The sequence below is a fragment of the Micropterus dolomieu genome, linkage group LG15 (assembly GCF_021292245.1).
Source record: "Micropterus dolomieu isolate WLL.071019.BEF.003 ecotype Adirondacks linkage group LG15, ASM2129224v1, whole genome shotgun sequence".
In the NCBI taxonomy this organism is placed as follows: Eukaryota; Metazoa; Chordata; class Actinopteri; order Centrarchiformes; family Centrarchidae; genus Micropterus; species Micropterus dolomieu.
The window spans coordinates 8,163,291-8,183,568 of record NC_060164.1 but is presented as its reverse complement, the minus strand read 5'-3'; the positions used below and the strand labels follow the sequence as shown (position 1 = coordinate 8,183,568).

The following is a 20,278-nucleotide window of genomic DNA, read 5'->3' as shown; positions in this document are numbered from 1 at the left end:
TACCTTTAATCCATGACATCCCGACTGAGCAAACCCAGGCCCCATTATAAATTAAATTAACCACTCTGTGCCAGTCAATGGGAATTGAAAGTTGGGAGAGACAAACCCCATCAGCTGGTGTCCTGCTTTTACGTCTTCCCAGCAAGAGATTAATGGTGAGTCAGCATGATAAAATAGCCAGGTTTGCAGTAGAATATCTTTAGCATGTCATGTAATCATGCTATCAATCATTACTTTACAGTTTCATTTGTCCGTGTGTCAATGTAAATTAAAGGTTTGTTGCTCAATCAGCCACAACGACCTCACCTTCCGACTCCTGTCCTCTCCAGGAGGGCTGTCGGGCAGCATCATTTTAAGATACTCTTCTTTCGAAAGCCTCTGCAGTGATTTTCCATCCCTCTCAGCAGCCTGGAGCCGGCAGGCAGCCTCCTGTGCATACAGCTGCCTGTAGACAACACAGAGGGCACAGAAAAGCAGAGCTCATCAGAAGGGGCATGAAAGCCACAACCTGCAAGGGAGGCCTTGGGCCATCACAGCTTGGGTCCAGCTATTTAGAAAATAATGTCAGTATCACACAAGCAGTTCAGGTGGATCCATCTTCGCATGCCAAGATCAGGTGCCTCCCTGCTCATGCTATGTGAGGTGAACATGGGGGTAACAGGGTTAGAGAGAGGAGCTAGGGAGGGAATTTATTTTTAGTACCACCACGTGCCATTTCACAACGCCAAACCCATGATTAAAGAGACGGTGGAGAGTGTGGCCAAGCGCTGTGAGAGGAAGAAAAGGAAGGAAGGAAAAACGGAGGGTTTTTGACAGAAATTACATCCAGAGACAAGTGCAAACCACAGACTCTAGGGGAGTGTTCAGACAACAACAGAGGAAGACAAGAGAGCTGTTAAACAGTGTTGGAGAAGGACCCACAAGAGGCGATGGTTGTCAGTGGGGCAGTGGGTATTTTCAGAGAACATATACATGATTTTGAGAGTGTTTAGAGGGGTGCGGTGGGGTGACAAAACCTGGCTGGTGAAGTTGTGGCTGTGAGACCTCTGCTTTAAGTGAGCAGCCTGTGAGCATGATACACTGAGTGCTGTTGGCAGGGTGTTAGATTTCTGGAGGGTGATACGCTAGACGGCGAGACGATGGGACCACCTGGCTGCAATGGTTACCTAGAGACACTACTGCTGAGAGTTGCCCTTTTTTAAGCTTTTGGCACCATGGCAACCAAGCCCTAAATACATAGACGCTTATTGCAAATGTGCGATTATCAGACTCTTTCTGACTGATTCATGAGATCTCCGGTTCAGAAGCAATTGCTTTATTCTGAAGGCTGCATCCAGGAAAAAGAAGTGAAATTAATTGAGTTCTGTATCCTGGTGGTACAATTTGTTCTTAGATGATCTATCAGTGATCACGAAAAGACTGGAGCAAAGCTAAAGCCTTGACCTTTGTTATTAAAGGTTAATCTACTGTGCAAGAGCATCTGTTAAATACTACAATGTGTAATAAATGTTTTCTTGGAAAGCAAGTCCTGATTCTGTGTATGAAAGAAAGAAGGTACGTTTTCATCCACTGTTAGAAATACACAGTTTCAATATAAAAAAAATTGAAAATAGACAAATAAATTGATTCCTTTAGGCTTGGCCGAGGTGGAAAATTGGCCTATCAATACTACAAAATGCAATAAATTCTGATGGAAATAGATTTTTTGATTGCACTTTGAGGTCGCAGTACTTTCTTCTGCTTCTTCTACTGAAGACACAAAGCATTAATGTCATGCTGCCAATCACTGCGACAGGCCTCCACTTCACCAGAAAGGCCAAGAAGCACAAAAAGAGTGAGGGCATTGGGTGCACGTAACCACAACACTCCTGGTTTGTGTCCAGACTGAGTTGCTTGTTGCGCATTGCTTGTTCCACCACCGGGTGGTTCAGAAGAGACAAATTTATGGGTATGAAGCAGCATGAAATTCATATCAAGCATCATAAAGCCGAGTTACTGGAGCTCGATTAAATTTGTAATGTTTACATATAATATAAAAATATACTTGCTTCAAGATAATTGACAGAAAAATGCACTGATTCATGATGATTTTATTTTAAATACATTTCAGAAATTCACAAAACTTTTAATGGAAACATAACTACAGGATGTCAGAGAGCATGTTGGATGAGGGTCTAACGGAGAAAGTACTGGTAACACAAGGAGATACAGCGGAAATGTCAAAGCCACTGATGCACAGCTGGTTGCCCTCCACTCTCAGCATGTGCCACATGGCAGGACTAGCACTTTAGACCTGCCATGAGAGATGAGTGGGGCGGTGGTCTGGGGCAAAGGGTGGCGGGGTGGGGGTTGTGATATGTGGGGGAGCAGGCTGGGTCAGACTGGGCCACGGGGTTGACTTTGACAAACTGTGTACCTTGAACGCTCAGACAGCATTTTAAGAAGGAAGGCTAACAAGCTCTCCGCTCCTCTGGAATAAGAAGCAGAGGCAAGAGAGAAACAGCCCAGGGTTAGCATTGTTACACATAATGCATTACATATAGCATTAGAGCAAATGAGAAAACTTTTCAGAAAAGGGGAAGAGAAACTTCATTATGTTAGAACAATATCTGCGAGTAATATTAGGCCATTCATCATGAGGCACTGTTATGTAAGATGAAATAAAACTACAGGAATATATAAACAAACAATGCAGAGGGTAACTGGATTACAGAGCTTTTTCATAAGTCGGCCGAAGATGACTTCAGTTCATGTGATCAATCACATAGCCCTTAAGTGGCAAATTTCACAGCCTAAATGAAATTACTTGGGAGCTAGAGCAGGGGGTTTCTTCCAGGGCAAATCTCACATTCTGTCCTCCAAATGTGCCCCGAGCCCACACGCAAACCCCTTCGAATGAACACACACACACACACACACACACACACACACACACACACACGTTTCAATGCACACACACACACACGTTTCAATGTCACCATGAATGTCTCTCTGTTCTCTACAGCAAGCCATTTAATCATCAGACAGATACAGTCAGTCGTCACTGTTCATATAAAGTCATATAAAGTCTGAGGAGAGTATACATTCTCAACCTGGCTGAGCGACTGCATACATTCTTCTTCCCAGAGGAGATTCTGTGGCAGGTGTCCTTGGACTGCATGTTTGACAGCAGTGTGTTGTGCGGATCGCTGCTTGGCTCCCAGCAGAGATTCTGGTAGAGGTTCAAGTCTGGCAGCCCACGGGGACCCGGCTTCACGGGAAGAATCAATAACCACAAGTGACATGTGCCAAGTGTATTATGTCCGCGGCTTCATTGAGCTTATTTATTTTGTGGCTGTCGGCTTCAATCAAGGCCAGTTTATGCACACTGATTGGGGTGGGGGGCATTTGTATAGGAATGGGTCTGGCTCAAGACAGCAAGTCTGGGAGGAAACATCTCACAGGTGAGAGATACTGTGCTGATGAGGCCAGTTAGCATGTTTAAATGCTAATATAGCTAATGTTGAACTGGAACCAAACTATACTAAACTTCCTTTTGTTTTTGTGGTATAAAGAGTGCATTTGGACATGCTCTCTCTTGCTTTCTCTGTCACACACTCACCCACACTCTGAAATGCTGGGAGGTCCCTCAGTGCTGCGGGCATCCTCATCATCATCATCATCAGTCGTCTTCATTCCCACAAGGAGTTTGCAACCAGACTGTGGTCGTGTCTGTCCACAGGCCTCTGAGCTGGGCCCTGGCCCCGGTTCTGGCCCTGGCCCTGAGCTGCTGGTCTGGGGGATGGTGTACACCTTGGAGGAGTCTGCGGACATACAGTATCTGGCACCACGGGCCAGGGGACTGCCAGAGTGGTGTGAGCCACTGACCAGACAGCAAAAAAATACAGCATAATGTAACTCAAAAGTGACCACAATGAATGAATTTAAAAACAGAAAAAAACATGAAAGCATAAACAAACATCAACAATGAAAAATTGTGGTCAGATTTTCAGAAATAACAAAACAAGGTGATTTTGAACTTAAAATGAGTACTGAATGCTTGGCTCTGCTAGACGGGAAGACATACTTTCCTCCACGGAGAGTTTAGACAAGCTAGTTTAAATCTAACCTACAGTGAAAGATGACTCACATCCAGTCTATCATGTGCATATTCCTGCTGAACTTTGTCCTTTTAATATTTAGTCAAATATCAACTGACAAACCAGATTAAACGGTCAGAGCACTCAAATCATAAAGGAGTGTGGTATGTAGCCAGTTTTATTTTATGATATTTTGAAGTATCCACCACTATGACTTCTGACTTCTTTGATTTCTGGTTTTTAAGGAAAATCTTCCGTAAAAAAGAAACTAGATGGATAGATATCTCAAGGTAAGTGGGAAAATGTTTTTTTTTTTTTTTTTTTTATGTGGGTGAACTGAACCTTGAGAATACTTAACATAACTCCATATCCTTACTCGTTCAGATATTGGCAGATTTAGGCAGGATGAGCCAATGAGCCATGCATCAGCCAAACAGCATGCCTGTCTGTTTTTTTTTATTTTTTACTTATATTGCTTAGGTTTCATCCTTTGCAAATTTCCCTTCCCTCAGAATAGGCACATCTACTGTAGTTTCGTATATTTCATCATTCTATCAACATAAGGACCACCGACTTAATTACTGTAAAAAACAGCCATCATAGCAAAATGTTAAGTAACGGTCTTATGAAAAAAAAAAAACAAAAAAAAAAAACAACAACAACTGATTATTATTATTTTAGGCATGTTAAAATGAATTTGCATATTGTGTATAACAAAAATATATATACTTTTTTGTCTAATGCAATACTTTGATTCTGGTATAATTAGGTTTCTGTAATTTTAAGCCAAATTAGGAACCATGGCAAACATGAACACAATAAATAGTAATAATTAAAACCACATAGGTGGACTTAGGTGCTTTTGATTGGGGTCCCCCAGCACGATGATATAAAGTCATTTGGAACAAATTGATAAAGTCATGCAAATTGGAATGATGGAATAAAGCGCCTGTGATGTGTGGGATTAAGGTTAATATGAGGGTGGGCAATTCATGTTTCTTTGCCCCTGCCTGGTCAGGTGTCATCCTGCAATTTAGATAAACTGCACAGGCCCATAAAGATGTCAGGTTTTGGTCCTAAAGCCTTGTTGATTGCTGGACAACTTTGAGTGAACACAAAACATTCTGCTAAAACCCCCTGAGACATCAATGTTGGCTTTAGCTGGAGCCACTATATAATCTGTTTCCATATTCATAACCATCTGGGCCACACCCCTATGAAATGTGCTCCTGCTGCTTCACTGTTTGTTCAGATGACACTCCGGTGTCAAAGACCATTGTATAAAAAGTGGGATACATCGGAGTAGTCAAGGTGATGGCATGGGCTCTTTACTCATTTCTGAATGATATCATGGAGTACACAGTTCTGATGCCACCCAAACAGGTCAATGATCTGAACAGATTGCGGTAACATAATCCTATATGGCATAAACAAATAGATACTCATTCTATTTCCTAGAGACAGACTGTGAGTGGCTGCGGGGCCAACCCTCTCTGACACCTCTCCTCTTTCCCAGATGGGCCCCAGTCTGGTAAGGAGGACTTGGATGGCGGCATGATGAAACCCCCCATGTTGCTCCAGCCTGACAGCAGCCCCACCCACTGGCTTCAGCACAGCTGGATGAGTCAGGCTGCGGCTCAGGAGCGAGGGAGCACGGCTGGGTGAAAAGGTCAGCTAACAGCCAGCAACCATCCTTTTGTGCATGATTTTGTCTCTGTGTGTGTTTAACAGAACAGATAATGGGCTGAAAAGCGTGGCACCAGTGGTGTATGTGTGAATGTAGATCCACTTGTTTGAACACAGTGGATTGTGCTTCGAGCCATATTCCATGAAAAGGGTGTGATTTTTGTCAGCGGGCAAATCAATGACCCGAACAGAATGAATTAATTAGAGAAGAAAGACTATGAGTCACGTATACCGTGTGGTGGCAAATACACGGGAAAAAAATAAACAGAGTGTCCAAGTAATGTGTTGGGCCTTCAGAAGAGATTCAATGCTACTTATCATAAACTGAACCAGTCTCTGGAACTCTGCTGGAGGAGCGGACAATGTTCGTCCAAAGCATATTCCCTCATTTGGTGTTATGATGATGGCTTTCTGTCATATCATTCCTCTATAGTATATGATTCACGTCATTTCCCTCCAGTTCAGTTACCCTTTGTGACCTGTATGGAAGCATTTGTTATGTTTTTCCACACAATCATTCAGGTTTTTCCCTTTTATTGATCACCCATCTCGAAAGCTAAATTGTTGCTACCCAAAACACACTTTTAACTGGACAATTGCGGACATATGCAGCTTAAACAATTAGAAATGACACATCTACACAGTCTTTTAGGGGAAGAAAGTTCAATAAAAACACACATTCTATCACTGCACTGTACCTTGAATGGGATGAGATCTCGCTTAGGTCGCCGATGCTTCCTTCCGTCACATGACTAGACATAATGGCAGAGGCGTAGCCCTGTGGCAGGTACAGTTTCCCATGATCCTCTTCTGACGCCCCGTCCTCATGGTGCTCTGATACCCAGGGGTGTCCCTGCTCTCCCACCCTGCCCTGCAGCAACACCCGGGCCCCAGGGGCCACGCAGGGATTAGTGTCAATGCCGCTGTCTGTGGAAGCCCCTTTGATGTAAGTGAGGCCCAGCATCTCTGGGTCCATCAAGTCTCCAGAGCCAAAGTGCTTATCGTCGCTGTTGCTGGAGGCATTGCTTGAGAGAGTGTTGCTACTTGAGTGGCTTGAGTTTTTATCGCCCATCTGGTTGAAAGAGAGCACAAGAGGGGTGAAGGAGACAGAAATACAGTAAATCAGACAAGGTCAAACAGCAGGTGCAAATAATTCTTACAGTTGTTTTGACATGCTTGGGGCACCAGAAGGGGATGGCTTTACCCATCAGCCTACATCACATGTTCATGTGTCCCTGACTGAGGTGACAGCTGGTTTTCTTGAGGCCTACGTTACTGTCTGGCTAGTTCACAGTAACAGGAAGGAATACAAACAGAAGATGCTGATTGTTACATACTTCGTTTGTGACCTCGCAAATGCGGGTTTAAAAGGGGTGTATAACATTTTCAGCAACTACTTTACTCAGTTAAGACCAGAAAGCCAGAGTTGTTCATCATCAGCTGTGAATGTGGTTAACAGTAATGCTTAAATAGAGAACATAAATTAAAACCTCAGGAGTATGACCCGTTATGTTGTCTTCTTTATGCTATGCTTGACACCCCTACACCATGGAAGCAACTTAAATCACATCACATTAAAAAAAATAAAACAAGCTCTGTGCATTAAACAAGAGAGTTCCAAGGGAATGGTTTAAATTTTTATCCATTGGTCTGGGTTAACACAACACTGGCTAAAACCACAGAAAGTTGTTGCTGTATGCTCCAGCCTCCAGCATCAAAGGAGAAAGAAAAGACAGAAGCAAAGATGGCGTATGGGAAAAAATAAAAGATAAGTGAGACGGGTATATAGAGAAGGGGGAAATGAGAGGCTCGGGCACGTAATATATTCAGCCTTCTAGGAAAATGTGTCCTAGAAAAGTGTGAGACAACCAGAAATGGTGATGAGATGAGACACCCATTAGCATGCTGATGAAGGGAAAGTGATAAGAGCAAAGAGCAGCAACAGGGAACACCATGAGGTTGAATACCCCAATTGAGTGGCTGTTTGCTGCAAAGCCCATAAACAGGGGCAATCTGACCTCACCCCGATTCAAACACTGATGAGGGGTAAACCAGGTCTGACAGAGCAGAGTTGGGCAGTGCAAAACACTCTACTCCACAAATACTGTGGAGGCTGCATTAAAGTCAGAGCTTTCAAACATTGTGCCCCTCAAAACAAGCCACTGAATTTCTAAACACTTGCATTAACTGTCATGTGGGCAGATTCTGTCAAACTGAATTTAAAATAAGTCCAGACATTTACCCTGGACAGCTTGTTGGGAGAGTCTTTTCCACCTTCTCTTTGCTTCAGAGGGTTCAGGATCTTGGTGGAGGGGATGTGCCATTTGGCCTCTGTGGAGCAAGAAGAATGTGAGTGTTGAGAAGTACCAGGTATGAAAAAACAGCTTAAATCACACTAAGTGCAACTGATGAAAGCCCTGGGTCATATGTCTTTTTAACATTTCTAGACACCATATTTACCTGAATCATGAGTGCTTAGATGAAAGAACATCTAACTCACCTGCAGACCTGGTCCTCTCCAGGGTGGGCTCCCTCTCCCTGTGGATTTCTCCATCGCCCCCCTGCATGTCCCCTGCCCGCTCGTGGAGAATAGGGGAAGGACAACTAGAGAAAGGAGGGGGGAAAGGGGCTGTAAATGATTTTATACTGTCTATAGAGTGAGCTCTGTATTCTAGTCAGAGAAAGGGTTTCAATAGATTTACCACAATTGTACAGCAATTAGCCCAAGATCATTTAAGGTCAAATCACTTGAGCTTATAATAGAATAAAGAAGCTGCCAGACAACGCTGACATGAGACCTCCTTTCATTCGACTTGGCATGCCAGGCGCACTTGCTCTTGACAAAGGGGAAAGAGCAGCAAAATTTTCAATGCTGGTCTTAATTAAAGAGCCAATGAAGGTTACAATAGATGAACAGAGGCCACAGTGTCTCGTGAACTTTTGCTAACACTAACTGGTGATCAATTGTCCAGTCAACACGTCTGTTGTTCTGCATCATGGCACCTCTGAGGGCACACTGAGAGTTCAGCGCACTTTTTGAGGCCTCTGACAGCAAAGCAGCAGTGCGGAGCTAAGCCTCTTATCATGGTCCGTAACCACTTCCAGACAGACACTGGTCTCTGACGGATTCTGCTCGCGTACAAGTCTCAGCCTTACAGACGTAATGCGGGTGCAGCCTGAAGCTACGCTGCCCTGCAAACCATCATATGATGGAAAGCTGGAAAAGACCATAATATTGAAAATAGATCTATATTGACATGTACCGTAAAGAGGACAAAAAGTTTTATGTCAGAGAGAAACCGTGGTGGCTACAAACACGCTGACAGACGCTACAAGGACTCCATTAGCTTAAGCCTCTTCTTCCTGCTCTTTCTAGAATTACAGTTCTGAGATCAACTTTACCAAAACATTTATTTTCAACGCAGTAGGATATACCGAAGGACAAGAAAGAATTCTTATAATCAGTTCCTATTATACTTAAGTGCTCATCAGATTTAAATATTTTAAACAGAAGAAAGAAGATGTGCTTAAGTTACAACAACGAAATATACTGTACTTGGCTTGGCTTTTTAATGGCTATAAAACTGAATGTTTAATTTACAAGTGCCCATTTAGTTTTAAGTAGCCTTTATTTTCTCCTTAATGGAATTATGAAACCAAGGCTTCGGGATGACTGAATGGAAACTATAATAATTCTAAAAAAAATCTCATACATGAAACTCATCACCCTCCATCATCTTCCCTCATTTAGGGCACTGGATGTGGTATTAGACAAAGGCATGCATCATTTTATTGTTTGTTAGATCACGTCCTGCAAAAAAGGAGTGCCGACAGGCCAAAAGTGTGCTGATGATTTGGTCATTTCATGTGGAAAAATTGCTGTCATTTTTAAAAATTGCAAGTTCTCAGAAATAGAGCTGGGCCTGATTGTAGCCGCATTCATTACTGAAAAAAACACATATTCCTGAAGGGACTACTTAGAGGCTATTTCAAAAGAAGTAACACTACTGTGGTCCTGTACCCATCATATCCAGGCTGCTGGGACCAGGTGCTGTTACCGCAGGGTCCTGGATCACTGGAGGAGGACTGGTTACTAGGGGAGCTGCGGTAATGCTGGTCTCCCTTGTTACATGAGGTGACCTGGGGGTTCTCCATATCCTGCATTGTCCTGCAGAAACAGAGGGGCAAAGGATACATGTCAGATAATAGTGAAAAATTACCGTCACAATGTTCCAGTGCCCAGGGTGACATCTTCAAACTGCTTGTTTTGTTCAACCAACAGTCCAAAACCAGAAGATATTTAATTAATGATGATATAAAAAGGGAGAAACACAGTAAATCCTCAAATTTGATACGATGAAATCAGCAAACATAAATTGTTGATTTTCTGTCATTTGAGTAATTGCTATGCTAATAAATTTCAGCACTACTCCTAAATTAGATTTTGTACTGCCTAGAAGCTGAAAATTCACCACAAAAAATCTTATTCTCACTGCCCAGCGTTAATGACTGTATTACTCTATTAATATATTACTGGGTGTCACTCTGGTGAACAGTCCCTTGCATGTGAGCACCATGGATAATTTCTAAGAAAATGTGAAAACTGTCAGTGAGGGAGAAGGTTTCTTGCTCTCCAAAGACAAACAGAGATTAGTTATGGTAATATGCCTGAGTGAGTAATCCAGATGGCGAGCCCCTGTGTGTGTGTGTGTGTGTGTGTGTGTGTGTGTGTGTGTGTGTGTGTGTGTGTGTGTGTGTGTGTGTGTAGTACCACGTGTGATTAAAGACAGAAGAAGCTGAACGTAAGAGGATGCTTGAGATTTCTGCTTTGAAACTCAAACTTGACTCTGCTCTTGAATTATCTTTTGACACATGACCTGTGAAAGTAATCATTTACCTACTTTGACTTTGACCATTTTCTAAGCTCAGACTATCCAAAGCATGTTTCACTCTCTTGGAATAAGCCCTGATCTGACTTAATATCTTGAGACTAGAGGTTTCTTGGCTTACTTTCGCCTAGTCAGGAAAAGCTTGTGGACTAACAGTCTAGAGAGAAAAATAAACACTGGATTCGAGTTATGCCTGCTGCCTGGAGGCCTTCCTTTTAACCAACACAAAGTAGGTTAGATGACCGGACGGATATAAGACTGCAACAACATAGGCAGGATGGCTTTCACATTACGTCTCCAGCCAGGTCTAGCTGCATACTCTATACCTTTCATCTGTCTTTTTTCGTCTTTTTTTCCTGATGTATTTGTTTATATAATGAGTTCAGGATTGCGTCTCAATAGAGCTGAAGTCTCAAAGTGTGTGCACTTTCTCCTTTCTTTTAAATACTTACATCTAAACAGCAACGCATTGCAAGCATAGACAGACATTCAAATATCAGAATCATCCAGGTACATTTCGTAAAAATAATCCAGTAGAACCATATAATTCAAAAATCACAATATAAAATGTCCATTTCAAAGGCGATGAATTCCTAGCATTAAGCCCTTACTGGTTTGTCATCAGGTTTCTTTCGTCTAGACCTCCATGGGAAACTCACTGAACTGTCAGCAACTCAGTGGCAGCACACATCATCGAACGCTTTGGCCATATTGCAACATTTCCTCCCCAGCTAAAGTCTCCTCAGCCAGGTCCAAGCACTTTAATGTGAAACAGCGGCAGCTGCTCTTTGTTCTCCTTCTCTTCCTCCCTTGACATAATGTAAAGTTAGGCAGGGATATTAAACATAATTTTTCTCTCTGCGCTGCAATAACACTTGAGGCTGCAGAGATTAGGAGTCTGTCTCAGTTGGCTGCGTAGAAGGTGTCATATTTTACGGTGCCAAGTCTGGATTCAGCTATATGTGTGGATGGAAAATGATGCTTTATTTAAGATTTCAGGAGTCATATGCGCCTACAGACCAGTGGTTCCCTACCTCTTTTGTCAAGCGTCCCCTCACAGCCCTGTCGGATGAACTCAAGTACCCTTTCACTGCCACCACCTGTCATGTTCCAAACATGTTCATTTGAATTTACACAGTGTTGTTATTTAACACTATGATGTTGTTATTTAATGTGATAATAGGTAATGATACAAATGTGGATTTTGTTACGATAATGTTTTAATCAACCGAATGTCCATGTTTAGGTCAGTTTGGTCACGTTTGCATTCATACTATTATCACTTGGAATGGCAGAGTCTGGATGTCACAACTTTTCATCTATTACTTCTAACTAACTATTTCAATCTTTTATCAATTCGAATCTTTTAAAGTTAACAGAAGTTGCAGAATTACCCCCTGGTTGGCAATCACTGATGTACAGTATACACATGTTCAATATTTCTCTTCTGCATGTCCACACAACATGTATAAGCTAAGAAAAAAAAACCCATAATAATATAATGTATATGTTGATTTATTTTTCTAGAATATTTGACAATATAATATTCCCCTCCTGTCTCTCTCCCTCCCTTTCAGTCCTCCTTTATCCCCCTCCTCTACTCCCACTCCCTCTGGGTGGCTACATATCGTGGTCCAGGGAAGAGCACTCTCTTTGTTTCTGCAGTAATTGGATGAGATGAGCTGAGCTGTGTCAGTGTCCCCCATCACCTCCTCCTCAGCAGGGTGCAGGAAGAGGGAGGGAGAGGGGAGGAGGAGGGATACGGAGAGAGGAAGAAACAAGCGAGGGAGAATGGAGTGCTCCCACTGCCAGGGACTCTGATTAGGCAGAGAAGGCAGCCATTATCCCAGTGTAGTCAGAACAGGCAATGGGGGTGTGGAGGGGGGTCGTCGGTGTGACACACTGGAAAGGTTATCAAGACTGTAGGGGTTTCATTAGAATGAACAAATCACTGCTTTACATGGCTCAATGGAGATGTCCAAAAGAGACACAGTCTAGGACAGGAACAAAGTCTGAGTGTGGCCTTATCATCTAAAGGGAGATGAAAGCGAAGCCGTGAATTCATTGGACTAAAATGTTCCATTTATATGTATGCAAATAACTGAACACAATAACAGCCACTCAAAGTGTTACTGTGGCTCTTTTCTAAAAAGGCTGAGAGGACTGGATCTTTTGAGCACCATGATGTTTGATCTCAAGCTTTGCTCTGGCTTGCTTTCTGGAAAACCTTCAGTAGAAAGCTTGACTTCCAAAAATGTCTTAAAACGATAATTTTGTTAATTTGCTTTGTTCAATTTTGCATCCACTTATCTTCCACACCACTGTTACAGCAACATTATTATTATATTATTGACAGTTTTACTTTGTTATTTTTACTCTCACCTAAGATAAAAGTTTAACATCTTTAGTTGGTATCTGTGTAATGCCTAAATTTTAGTCTTATTGTATGTATATTGTATGTGTACATATGGTACACCACTACATGTGTTGAGCTGCTGAATAACATGTGACAGATGAAAGTTGAGATCGTCAGCTAGTGGTCAAAACCTGGGGGGAGCTAATGATGGCAGATTTAACTAAATCAATTTGCAGTTGTTCTTTAAAACAAGGATAAGGGAAGAAGTGCAGTGGAGAGAGGAAAAATAGTTTACCTGGACCCATCTGGCAACTTCCTGTCGAAGGAGGTGCTTCGTGGGATAGCTGCCTGGTGCTGCTGGAGGATCTGCTGGCACTGGAGGCGATCAGGGCCCTGTGTGGGCGAGCCTCGGGATAGAGGTGCTCCACCAGCTGTGGGCACCCGATGCCAGGTGGTGTTTCTCCTGAAGGGTGTCTTGTATTCGCAGGGTGTACCTTCGCTGTCGACCTTGTATTCCACCATTGGTATGCGGTAGAGCTCGGAGCAGCCCCTGAGACGGAAGGAAACAAAGTGGAAGGTTAAAAGTTAGCAATGAGGCTGGGATAAGAAGGCTACAGTAACATCCCAGTTGCATTGCAGTTTACGTTCCTTTCAAAAGAGCCTAAAATCTCATTTAACCTAATTCCAAATAATATTTTCCACAAGCATTTAACAGTAAGCAGCTCCACTAAATGCTCCACTGTTTTTAACCACAGAGTAGCTGACTTGGTCAGTTTCATGTTTGGTGCTGCTGAGCAGGTAGTGTACAGTGGGATCATCTGAACTGAGCAAAGCTGCATGTTGCTGCTGGAAGTGAGGTTGATGAGAGTGGACCTAACACTGAGCTAAAAGATGCAAAAAGGCTCCATGGAGATGAGAGGCCCCGCAGAGTTGGGTGATAATTCTTTGTGGATCCAACACTACAAGCAGCTTCTTTCACATTACACATAGTCATAACATAAAAATATTGAATATTGCAGCTTTAATCTATGTAAATACATTATGTAAATCTACATGGAAAGTTACAGTAATTACTATAGAGAACATCATTGACCAAATACTTTTAACGTATTAAATCCTATTATTTTACAGTATCACACGATTCCACAATAATTATCCAGCAGTGTGAGTAAGTATTAATTATTAATTATGTAATGAATCATAAAAATAAGAATTTAATGGCTCATTATTGCATTTGCCAATAAATCCACATTACAATGTTTTAATAAGAAATGTAATAACATTACATGTTTTATTAAATGTTTTTGCCCATTAAATTTAATTAATTACATTCTGCTACTGCATTACCAGACAGGTACAATGTTTTCAGTTACAGTACTTTATACTATATATGTATCACACACCTGTCCTGACTACACCAAAACACATGTTGTCAGAAATATTTAGCCAGAGCCAGATTAGATTCCTCCCTCCATCTCCATCCCATTACAGATAACAACACTGAGGATCTCTGGGATGGACCTGTGATGCCATTTCATGCAACATTAATCTTTGGGGCTAGGCAGAGGCTTGGTGTGTATGTTTGGAAGGATGGGGCGTGGGGGGTGGGCGGAGTGTTTACAGGGTGGTGGGTCAGGGTTAAACAGCCTGGGTGCTCTGCTAGTTCTCCAAAAGGATCCCAAGCATGACCCTAACGATTACACTGCCACCCCCCTCCATTTTCCAGACTCCACTAGGGGCTGGAAAGCTGTGTATACTTTGCTGTGGTCATACATGTACACACTGCAGAGCTTGAGGAGCTGGCTGATTGCAAAGGCTGCGGTGGGGGGGGGGGGGGGGGGGGCGAGACGAGTAATCCCTCTTGGAGAGACCTTTTCATCAAACTAGGCCATGGGTGGCTGGGCTATTTACAGCCAACCTCCAACTGGAGCTGTTGGTGTAACATGATCTAAAGAGAAGATCATCCTTCGCTTCTTCCTCCTCCTCCTCCTCCTCCACCATGTCGTCTCTCACATCATCTGGTCAATGTCATCGGGAAGCTGGCCTCATCCATGATGAAGGACTGTCAGTTGGTTTGCTCTACATCCTCCACAGTTTATATATTTATTTACTCTAGGTATGTAGCATGCATCACTGGATTGATATATGGGACACTGAGAGTAATGAGTGGCATTCCAGCATCATAAGATCAGAGGTGTCCATAAATGAAAAAGAAATTTATATTGTTGGAAGAAGCTACTGAATGTGTACAATGTGCTCTGGTAGTGTGACTGGTAGTTTAAGAGATAAAAGCACTATCCTACTTATTTTGTTGTGTAACCTGAGGTCTTTCAGTCACTTTTGTCCATGTCAGAAGAAAACAATGCTAACAAGAGGGTTAAATCCTTCAGACTGTTTGTCAATTGGTTTTTTAACAGGGTCTGTTAACCCACTTATTACCTTGATTAACTGTGCATGTGTGGTCATGCCAGGGTGCTACACATCATTACACTCTGAGTAGCTCACAGCTTGTCAACAGGAAAGGTCTCAGCTGTTGTCTCTTGGTCTGCTTTTTGCACCAGAATGACAAAGAGCTGACAAGCTAAACTTCTCCAGTGATCCTAATATTTTCCATCAGCAGCCCTACAAGCTTAGCTAGAAGTGGAAATTCCCATCATGTTGGCCTGATGTAAGTGGAACGTGCTTCTTGTTTGTAATGTATAGGGGCACTCGGACTCACTGTGTATAAATCATGAAGAAACTGCAGGAAACTGGTGTTTGGTCAACAGTAAAACCTGAGCTGAAGGCTGGTGGCGGAGGAGAGGCTGCTAGACACATCCAGCCAGCCATAAGGAGCGGAGGAAGCCAGGAGCTGGTGAGAAATAATACTGTCTACTTCCTCTTGATTCCACCAAGAACTGCTGCTGCACTCTTCCAGCTAAATGTGAGGGGCTATAAATTATACCACAATGGCCTACATAAGCTCGCAGGGAAGGAGAACATCCAGTCAACCTAAAATACAGCCATGTTGGACTTATTGGAGGAAATAATTTGACAACACAACTTCCAGAACTTGACGTGATATTACTAAAATAACCACATTGTTCATTTAAAAAAAAAAGGTTCTGCTCAGTTTCTAGCCAGTTGGAGTTGAACAATCAGCTCCTTCAGCCATTGGCTCTTAACAAATTACAATAGATCAGTGTGACAACAGGACCTTAGACCTCAGTCAGAGTGCTGTCACTCTGATGACATGGCCAGCGACTGAGGGACATGCTAATCCATTCCCACAGTCAGAGTCCATGTCACAGTAAAGAGCCATAGAGGTTGTGACCTCCCACCAGCACTTTGCAGACCATTGTCAGGAGGTTCATTAAATAAGGTGTGCTGAAAAGTGTGTAGGATTAAGGGGAAAAAAGAAGAGAGAAAAACCCCTTTCAGTGATTTTCTTTGCAAACTGATCTAAAACGAAAGACCAGCTCCAGTGAAGAATGTGAGGGGATTTAGCTGAGCAATTTGTGATGCGGGTTCTCTGAGTTTTGGTTTAGCTGTGCTCTTTTTCACAGGGTGTCAGCATGGGAAGTGAGAAATCCGGCTTAACTTCAGTCCAGATGAAAATCCATGATGACAAGTTTGATGACAGTTGAAAGGAAAGGTCACAAGTGGCCATCTGAATGTCACAGGCAATACTCATTATCAGCACAGGGCTGGTGTAGGTTGAACTTCCTCAAATTCGGGTGAACTATCATTTTAAAAGTAAGTCTTTGTGATTAAAACTGAAAAATATACAATATTATAATAATAAAAAAACACACAAAAGGCTACTACTCTGAAAATACAGTTGCTTTTTTTTTTTACCATTACTGTGTGCCTTGTAGTAATAATCCATTTTAGTCCATATTGTAGTGATCCTTTTGTTTATGCCTCCATCTCTGATGACCACATACCAAAACATACAATCACCACCATGTTCTGTACATTACATATCTGTTTGAAAGAACTAATCTTTTTCATCTTTTCCTCATTAGTTTGGTCCAAGGCTAACATGTTGAACTTGTTTAAAGATTTTCAGAGTGATGATGGAAAGCCTCTGGCATTGCACTGGGCTAAAACCACATCCTTCCTTCAGTGTAAATAAATACAGTACTATGTAAGGCTAATATTAGAGGCCTACCATGTCTCCACAGGCTTCAGGCTGGGCAGGGTAAAACAGTTAAGGCATAAGCTTTAGGAGGTTTGGCGCAAAACAGTGCTACACAGTGGTCTAAATGTTCAGTTTTTCTTTAATTCAACATAATCTTAGCAACCAGCTGACCCCATCAATCCACAATGAATCTCAAAGAATCACCAAATGAAAAAGACTAAATGATATTCTGACACCTTAAAAAACAGTAAAGAGGAAACACGCTCCTTCTAGCCCCCGCATGTGCTTATGAAAACATTTTTCCTTGTCATAGTAGCAGTATGGAGCCAGGGTACATTGTGCGGAGGTCATGAGACTCTTGTCCATTGTTGTTAGACTAACCCCCATCTCTCTGGCCACAGGGGACTGACCGGGCCGTCGGGCCCCCGCTGAATTCCTTTCCTTTGAGATAATAGTTCAGAAACCGGAGCACTCATTGTTGACTGCAACACTTCAGCAACTCAAAGACGCAGGAGCGAAAAGAGTTGAGGGCCCTCGAGATTCTTCATCTGACCTCTCACCTCTTGATTTGTTGGAGCTTTGGGAGAAAATTCACAGGACCCGAGACGGAGCCTTTTGGTTCTCATGGGATGATGATGAGAAGCTGTGTTTCAGTAAGATGGGGGAATCTCCCAGTAGAGCTCAACAGCTCTGACCAATATAGTTTTCTACTGTAATACTACCAATCTGTCACATGCATCTGTTGGCAACACCATTTAGCATTTGGGTCAAACGCCTCCCATTATGGACATACAGCATGATATAATGCATATTTTTGGGTACAATGCTGTGTAGCATGTGAATTTTTAAAAGTTATTCTTTTATTGGCTGTCTAAAGTACCTTCACAGGCTTCAGTGGTGTCAGTGAAACCAAGCCAGATGTCTTCCACTGGCTCAAATATTGTGTCAAAAGCTTCCTTTACAGAATCCTCTATCCTGAAAACACATCACCAGAGAGCCGGACACGCGCTTGTCGATACTGAAATAGTTTTGGAAGATGTTGTTTTGTCTGCTTTCTGCTTCCCTGAACTTTGACTATGATTGTATCACCATGTATCATTGCAGATCGTGGTAAGAGGATTAGACGTCAGTTCTGCCAGAGAAGCTGCTGTGTTGGATTCACAGACGATGCACGTTAGCCCACCATCTGGGGGAGCAAATATGTTACTCCTCTGTTGCCAGACCAGAACGCAAAGTTGAAACACAGTTAAACACGTGCCTATTATGCAGTCCTGACATAATGACACACATGTACACACCACTGTTTAAGATCATATTCAAACAGAAGGCAGCTATCTATTAACATCATTTACCAAAAATATACAAGAGACTTAACCTTCTATAAACAGATTTAATCTAAAATTCCTCATCCACCAACAATTTATATAGAATCTTCAGCGATCAACACTTATTTATGTCCTTAGAAATGCACATGGTTAACAAATATACACACAGAATAAATGTAAACTGATTTGTTAATTGTTGTCCACAGGTTTTTAATTTCAATTACTAGCCAACAACACTGGCATTACCTGCATCATCACAATGAGAATGAGAGGTATTCTTTCTGCCCATTGTCAAGTCATTCTGCTGTGGTTATCTGCGACCAAGTGGGGACGGGATTTGCTTGTACACAAATCCGTCAGCCTGAAGCACAACCATAACCAAGATGTCAAAAATGTGAGTGTGAAAAAAGTGACGGATATGATTTCACAGGACTGTCTGTCTCTCACAGACAAAACAAGCAGACATGCTTTCAGAACAAGCATTTTACACAGACCTTCATCTCTTCCCATCACAAAAGATCGTTGGGAATATGCTTCTCTCTTTTTATTACAGGAGCGATGGAGTTTCCCCATGGGTGTGTGTTCCTAAAAAGTCAACACTCCCATCCTAATTGCTGAATAGAAGATTGGGCGGGGTTAGAAAAAAAATCTGCAAATGTGAGCTGTCAGACAATGGCAGTGGGAGATGAGTCATTAATCAAAATGCTCCTCTCATTATCATTAGTGAGAAACGCTGACTGTCCATGTCTGCGTGACTCTACAGCCATGCTGGAGCTTTCTCTTGCAACAAAGCCACATCAATACAAAGAGATCCTCCTCTCCAGAGAAATCAGCAAAGAACTAGATCAACCCTTGTGCAACAAAAACAGTATGTAAGCATTCCTTTATGCTAATCATCTCAAACATGAGAGCAAATGTCAAGTTAATTTATCCCAGCTGCATGAAAAAATGAGAAAAGGGAACTTCTCTTCTGTTCTACATTCATTCATTTCTGAGGAGCACCTGCTTCTCTGTCTCACTATCCACAGCCAAACAGCCAAAATTCAGTAGGAAGTCGGCATATGTTGTGTAGGCATTTTTAGTCTTGTGTTACAAAATTTGACTTTCCAAGTGAAAATAAGAAAACAAAAAGGTGAGGTGTTACCTTCGGGGGGCGCCGTCTTCATGAGGCTGGATTATAACCACTTTGACGCTGACTGATGTGCGCAGAAGGTCAATCATTTGCTCATGGGTGAGAGTTGCGACAGCCACCTTGCAGATCTCCACCAATCGGCTGCCCTGCCTCAGCCCTGCCTTCCACGCGAAGCCAAAAGGCTCCACATCTGCCACGATGCCCTCAAAGTTGACATGGAAACCGAGCTGTCCGAGGCTGTTCCGACGCAGAGTCATCTCTGACGTCTCGCAACCTCTGGTGGTGATCTGGAACCATAATCAAAATCAATATGTTCATTATCTACAATAAAAGTACATGACGGATCCAGACACAATGACAGCAGGACTTTAGAAACACTTCAGTAGAAAACAAAGTCCAACACATGAAATGGACAGTAGATTGTACTCAGTCCCACTGAGGAAACAGAAAACAAGCACGAGACGGACAGAGAAGAACTGGAAGTTGAGTGATCTTAAAATCCTTAAGAGCTTTCTAAGCTAAGTATCCTTCAACAGTGTAAAATTAGCATTTTTTCTAATAGATGTGTGTGGTTTTCATTACAAAAGAAACACACATATGCGCACACAAGAATAAACCAATTAGAGAAGTGTAAAAATCCTGTCCGTAGGCAGAAGTGCATGAGCATGTTTGTTTGGCTAATTCAAAG

At 42.4% G+C, this 20,278-nt stretch overlaps 1 protein-coding gene across 7 annotated transcripts in view; it reads right to left on the bottom strand.

Moving 5' to 3' along the window:
• Positions 1-20,278, bottom strand: part of LOC123983935 (signal-induced proliferation-associated 1-like protein 2) — a 75,667-nt gene that overhangs the window by 9,019 nt on the left and 46,370 nt on the right. For 5 of the 7 annotated variants that reach the window (XM_046070387.1, XM_046070388.1, XM_046070386.1 and 2 more), the window contains 8 exons: positions 19,603-19,877; positions 13,306-13,560; positions 9,787-9,933; positions 8,266-8,369; positions 8,008-8,096; positions 6,464-6,837; positions 3,602-3,862; positions 307-445 (listed from right to left, as the gene is read on the bottom strand). In XM_046070387.1, coding sequence (XP_045926343.1) covers positions 307-445; positions 3,602-3,862; positions 6,464-6,837; positions 8,008-8,096; positions 8,266-8,369; positions 9,787-9,933; positions 13,306-13,560; positions 19,603-19,877 — 1,644 coding nt within the window. Of the gene's footprint in view, positions 1-306; positions 446-2,070; positions 2,471-3,601; positions 3,863-6,463; positions 6,838-8,007; positions 8,097-8,265; positions 8,370-9,786; positions 9,934-13,305; positions 13,561-19,602; positions 19,878-20,278 lie in introns of those variants that run through there. The other 2 variants (XM_046070392.1, XM_046070393.1) reach the window with 1 other exon arrangement.